The sequence below is a fragment of the Acanthisitta chloris genome, unplaced genomic scaffold, assembly GCF_000695815.1.
Source record: "Acanthisitta chloris isolate BGI_N310 unplaced genomic scaffold, ASM69581v1 scaffold34067, whole genome shotgun sequence".
NCBI lineage: Eukaryota > Metazoa > Chordata > Aves > Passeriformes > Acanthisittidae > Acanthisitta > Acanthisitta chloris.
The window spans coordinates 92,979-99,632 of record NW_008684957.1 but is presented as its reverse complement, the minus strand read 5'-3'; the positions used below and the strand labels follow the sequence as shown (position 1 = coordinate 99,632).

The window sequence follows — 6,654 nt, the reverse complement described above, 5'->3', positions numbered from 1 at the left end:
ATTACGACAGTTAAGATTTCCGAATAAAACTTATTTTTCAATGTACATCATTAGTGAGCTAAATAAGGTTTTACATAAATACAGGGGGTGGAACTGCACAAAAAATAAAATGGAAAAAATGGCTGACATTGTTTCCTTACATTTGTTCAATATTTTGTTATTCAGAACTTCACAGGCTGGCATCTACTACTATAAAGGAAACACATCTTGATTTGGAAGGATCAAAGAAAAGGTACTGAGCTCAGTTTTTTTTTTTTTTGTTCCTTTTCAAAAGCCCTTTCAAGTTGGGGAAAATTCATGTGTTGTCACCTCCGAGCACAATGTGATATAGGCAGCTGCTTCAAGCTGGCTACGGTGTGCAAAGTTCACTGTCATGACTGGCTGACTGCTCAACTGTCAGGGAAAAATTAACAAATACAAAAAGGGGGACATAGGGCAGTTTTAGAAACACACTTTTCAATAAAGCATAATGTGAACTATAGACTATTGCACATTTCAACATGACACAAGAAAAATAAGAGGTTCAAAAGAGAATACACTTTGTAACATAGAAATATACAGACTAGCTTGTGCACAGAAATCAAAACATGGTTACAAGACACCACTGCAGTCAAACCTGTCTTATAGTCTGCTTATGATCTTAGTGACCTTAAGAAACTGGTCCAAACTGATTATCAGCAATACTTTTTTTGTTACTTTTTTTTTAAAAAAATATTTTGAGACCACATTTTTGATACACATATATATATTCCGTGGTCAAAACAGACAGACTTAACTTTAGCGATTCTAAATAAAAGTGCAAAAACATTCAAAAAATAAAACAAAATAAAAAAATATGGAAGCATAAGCTAAAAATTTTCTGCATAGCTGAAATCTATTTAAAGCGAGTCCTTGGTAGGGGTTGCTGACAGGAGGAGAAAGCAGTTTTTTTAAAATGTCTTCTGCATGTTTGTTTCAAATAATGAAAAAAAAAAAAAAGGTCATTTGTCGGCTTTTAAAGTATTTCACAGGCAGTTCACTCCTGCGTCCTTAGATACCATAGTGGTGGCAGTGCCACCCTCTGCCAGGTAAACAGCAGTGCTGGATTTGGAGGGGGCTGCCTGGTCACTGCCGTTGTTGTTGACCTCGCAGTGCAGCGGCTCGGTGGAGATGACCCACGTTGAGGGACGCCACCGCTTCAGTGAGTACGGAGTTTTCACACGTTTCTTGATCTTGTCTCCTGAGCCTGACTTGCCCTCCTGCGAGGAGTCACCTACTGAAGAAAAACAAAGAAGAAAAAAAGGGAAAAAATAATCAAAACGCCTAAACCAGAGTAGAGAATAGTATTAGGAGGAAGATAAAATCAGATTAGCGTCCAGGGTTGTTGTGGGAAACAAAACAAAAGAACAAAATCTTATCACACAGAAGCAACTGTGTGGGCAGAGGCATGACAGGTACATCAACTACAGCAGCTGCCACTAAAATAAGGGGTCAGATTCTGTTCTCTGTCAGAAATTACTTCAGTGAAGTAATTTATGTTACCTGGAACGCACACTGGCATGAGACAGGAGAATCAGCATTTGACATTTGAGGGGCTTTTGCAATCATAATATCTTATGTTACCTGTAATGGGAGGTACAAAAAAATGTTGCTACTCCAGGACAGCAAAGGCCACAGTTTTAATAGCTAAAGTAAGTGTCAGGATCCCTAATGCTACTTCACCTGGCAAAGCATTTCACCTGAAGACAAAATGGTCCATACTCTGTTAAGGTCCTAAGTCAGGATTTGGAATGTTGCATTGCAAAGTCAACTTTGATCATGATAAAATTTCAGCAGTAGAAATTTGATTGTTAAAAACATTTTCTACAACCCTTTCTTTTAACTTAACCTTCAATTAAAGAAAGTTGCTGCAATAATCTTTTTTCTTGACACCAGTAAGATTTCAACTCAAGTCAACTTCTTAAGAGAAAAACTAAGATTTCCTACTTAAAAGGAAGGCTTAAACGCTCCACTGCTGAATATTCAACTACATTTCTTGAAGATATGTTCTGGTTTGGTTTTAAACCTTTTATTTCCAAACATGCCTGGCACCTCAGTTTATTTCACTAGTATCACAGCATCTGTCGAAACATAGTCAAGAGATTTGCAAGCACCTTGCAAAAACTACAGTGCCTTCTGGAAATATATTCTCTTTAAAACACACACCAGGAGGCCTCTCCAATAGCCAACAAGCTCGAATTCAAATAGAGATGATGTGCCTAGTTTAACTATAACTACACGATTACATTCTTAATGTAAAAAGGAAAGGAGAACCCTATTGTAACCTCTCAGGTCTTTGTCAATAAAACTCTTAAGGTAGTTATTCTGAAATAGAGTATTAAAATGACTTTCTTCTCTAATTACTTCAATTAATTTTTAATATGTACATGGTAAACTGATGAAGAATTGCTGTAATTGTTGGAGCTCAGATAGCAAAAGAGAGAATGCCTGACCCAGCTGGGATAATACAGTAAAATCAGTTGCTTTAGAAATTATGAAGTCTGTAAGTAGTTATTACAATAAATTATTTTAATCAATGTATCTTAGAGACAGCTACTCCTAACAGAACGAGAAAAAGTAAGGAAAAGGAGGTATAATGTGTCCCTGCAGAAAGAAATAGGAAGCTTTTCCAATATGCTTTGCAGCTGCCAAGGTAGGAGCCATGCAAGGAATAGTGAAAACTTAACCTAGAGTTAGAGTAGATGGGTTAAAAAGGGACAGATTTATTCCATCTCTGTGGAAGGAGGATAGTGATCTAACATGATGGAAATGATGGAGACAGGACTTTATCAAAAAGACTGAAATTGTGCTGATAGAAATTAAAATTATATGGAATTTCGTAAGCATGCTTTGAGGAAGGAGAGATGGAATAATTTCTATTCAAGTAAACAGACATAGTTATTAAGTAAAAGAGTGTCAGGGAAACTGTTCAAGTCCTGCAGGCACTTACACTGCATACTACTGGTATCCAAACTATTTGTGGCTGACAGATCCAGAGAATTAGGCCTCTGTGCTCTTCTAGTCTGGGTCTGCCCAGGATTTCTCACTACATTCTGGACACTGGCTGTAGCTGCATCTGGACATGGATTACTGTTGTTGTTGTTGGCATTTGTTCGGCCATTATCCAGTGGTCGCTCCCTCCTGTCTACTAGACGGTCCAGAACACCTTCATCGTGGCCAACCTGTTGCTCCCGCCTCAACAAGGGTTCATGCTCATCAGGACTGGAATTAATATTCAGCCGACTATCCTCTCCACTGAACTGGTTCTGAAGCATTTCCTGGGCCCTCTGCGCTACGGAACTGGTTGTCTGGCCAGATGGCACCGTGCCATTGGCATATTGGGTTGTGCCAGCATGAGAGTTTATGCTGTGGCCTCTACCAGCCACTCCATTCATGGTAACTGTCACGACATGAGGCTCTGCAGCATTGATAGTGTTCATCTTGGCAACACCTGTTTCCACTTGCTTCAAGTTTGATTTGTGCTTGCCACCAAATTTTAACCGTGGCTCCTTTGTTGAATTTTTGGTGTTTAGAGGGAGGCTAGTAGGCCTCTTCGGAAGGTTCTGTTGCTTGGGTAGAGGATAGACCTGAGCTGATGGGACATCTGGAATCAAACACGCTTGACCATTGCCAGCTTGTGTGAAGTCCTGTTGTCCTGTCACCTCTACTGCAAGTTTTATCAGTGGATAAAGCAAGCTGGAACTAGTGCTGCTGAGTGGATCTGGCCCACTAAACTGCTTAAGTGAATGTTCCATCAGATTCTCATCAGAGCTTTCTTTCAGGTTCTTATCTACTTCTTTTGGATCCAATTTATTTGTCTCTAAGTCCTCCTCTGTTAGCTGCAGACAAACAGGGGTGGGGCCACCTGGCTGCATGACATTTGTAGAATGCAAGTTTGTTTCATCTGAATAAGGCATTTCAGATATGGTGGTCATGCCAGTGCTAGGAGTGAGGCCAGTTGTATTGGTGGTGGTGGTATTGGTGGACAAACTGGTGACACTTGTCTCTGGACTAGGGATGCGAGCTTGTGCTTGCTGCCGCTCGTAGTTGATGGAGTTTCTATTCTTTTCTCCTGAAGTCAATGGTGTAGTGGACATTGAATGCTCAGAAGAAATGTTCTTCACTATGCTGTCAGTGTGGTGGATTGAATCTTCAATATAGGAAGAGGAAGAGTAATCTGGATATGGCCTTATCTTTGACACACGTCTATGGTGCGACAGATTCCTTTAAGAAAAAATAAGTGATATTAAGGTCGTATGTGTAAAAATCACCTCATATTATAAAGCTTCTCATTTAAGAGAGCGGAATGTCTTTGTTTCCATGCATAAACTAAGGACAGATATGGTAGAAACAGCTATTTCAATAACTTCCTTGAAAAACACAGGGTAGCAGAAAATTTGTTTTACTAGGGCAAAATTTTATCATGGATGTTATTTATACAACTAAGAGAACAGCAATTTTTTTCTATTTGTCCAGTATGCTGTTTGTCCAGTTTACTGCTAAGGTACTGCTCCGGATGCAGAGAAGTGACGTTGGCGAGAGGTCAGCAAGACAACTGATCAAGAATGCGATGGTGAGAAAAAGTCACAAGGTCCTAAATCATGAAAATTCTATTATTTTAACAATTTGGCTAGTCTACAATTTGAATAGAATTTTTTTTCCAGTACAATCAACACTGCTATATACAGCAACATTACTCTTCTCTCAAAGCCAGATCTCTGGAGTCTACTGTTAAGCACTCATGTCAGTTCTGCAAATTCTTGCTCCCTCTGGATCATATATAAGCAGAGAATATGCAGAACATCTCTTCTGGGATCAGAGTAATAATGACTTAGACAATGGCCCTGTGGTTCTTTGAAAAACTACAGGTTTGAGACTTGGCAATTTCCTGAACTCATTGCCCGTAAATTCAGTTTTTAGCAGAACACTTGAAACAGAAGTTTTATGCATCATTTAGCAAGAATCCTTAAACACAATTCATAGTCACTTCACATCTTTGCAAGCCCATTGAGACAGTTTGCCTAACCAGCTTAAAAGGCTCCACTGTGAGAAGCACAGTTGCTTATATTATAGGTGCCTGAATTCTGGGGACACATAGGAGATCTTAAGAACATCAGCAATCAGAATCATGTCATACAACACACATGTGCAGACTAACTCATGTAACACACACCCACTTCATGAGTGCAGAAACATTAAACCAGCAGCAAGCTCTAGCTTTCTTCCAGGAGTGAGCCAAGCATTACACTGGGCATTTGCTGCTGACTAAACCCAAATGTGTTCTCTTCTTACCGCTCATTTTGCATGGCAGTTGACATAGGGTTGACAGTTGGACTAACTGATTTATTCCTCTCCCAAATCATCATGAGTTCTGCCATTCTCTCCTCAGCACACTGTGCTGTTAGTCGAGCTTCGGCATCTTGATCCCAACAGTCTTCAATTGTTTCTTTAAGTGACCTCACAGCCTGCCAGGAGACAAACAAAACCCCTTTACCTTAAAATATTACCCCTTTACATAGTGCTTCTAGATTTACTGTTTCACAGCAGCATTCTGCATGCATGAAAATAGTCACAAGCTGGTGAGAAAGAGAAAGAGAGGATACACAATTTCCTTCAAAGCTAGTTTAGCCTAATAGTAGCAATATGCAGTACTAACATCACACCTCATACACACACATCAACTGGGAAGCCAAATACTTAGGAAAAGCTACATTCACCAATGTCTATAAAACCATAAGCCATATACATGCTCAGTTCACTCTCCTTGCCTTACAAGAGCAGCGTACTAAAGACTGCTGATACTCTGGAAATGCTGTCATAGTTATCCTCACAGTTCTGCTAATGGTCACTGCCTCACTCCCCTGCACTGTATCCAAATAACACAGCTGAGCTCATTTCATGATGCTTTTCTTCCTCTGTTCACCACTGTAGCATCCAAATGTCTCCTAAGTATCAGTGAATTTGTCTGTGCCATTGCTGCACTTGTTTTACAGATGGAGAGACAGAAACACACACACGTTCCTGGCATCACACTGGGGTGAATGGTGCAGTCAGGATTAGAGCTCAAGACCTCCAAAACATGCTGCCATATGCTCAGAGAACTGGAGAGGAAACAACTGAAATTACTAGCACTGAACACTACTTCTTTCACTGCATCTGGAGTACAAAAGCCAGGCAGACATTTATGGGCCACTGCTGCCAATCCATGGCCCATGGAGAGGATATGGTTTGCCAGAATATCTCACATCTACAGCCCAGCTTTAACCTCTCCAGTGTCAAGGACTGTGCATAGTCCCAGCTGGGCACTAATGCATTCAGTGGGTTCTGCTGACTGCCTCTGTGCCAGAACTGCCTTGTGCCCTTCTGGCACTGAAAGCCATGACTAGCTCTGCATGTGAGCCAAGAGCTCCTCACCCACCTAGCAGGCTCCTGGCATTGCTTGCATCTGGCAAGTCACTGCTGCTTAGTGATGCAGCTACAGTTGCACAGGTGGGGACGAGCTCCCCCACAAACAAACCTTTTATCTCCCTTCCCACAGCAGATCACACAGGGGCTAAGCAATTATCCTCCCCTCAGATGAGGGACGTGAGTCTAAAAGCACCCTCAGGGACAAGAACAAGACTGTGTACTGGATCC

At 40.8% G+C, this 6,654-nt stretch overlaps 1 protein-coding gene across 1 annotated transcript in view; it reads right to left on the bottom strand.

Annotated features, from left to right (window-relative positions):
* Positions 1-253: 253 nt before the first annotated feature.
* BMPR2 (bone morphogenetic protein receptor, type II (serine/threonine kinase)) overlaps positions 254-6,654 on the bottom strand; it is a gene marked incomplete at its 5' end in the record, with an annotated part of 45,491 nt that continues 39,090 nt past the window's right edge. The window contains 3 exons of the mRNA XM_009079515.1: positions 254-1,255; positions 2,969-4,242; positions 5,311-5,483. Coding sequence (XP_009077763.1) covers positions 1,005-1,255; positions 2,969-4,242; positions 5,311-5,483 — 1,698 coding nt within the window. The remainder of the gene's footprint in view (positions 1,256-2,968; positions 4,243-5,310; positions 5,484-6,654) is intronic.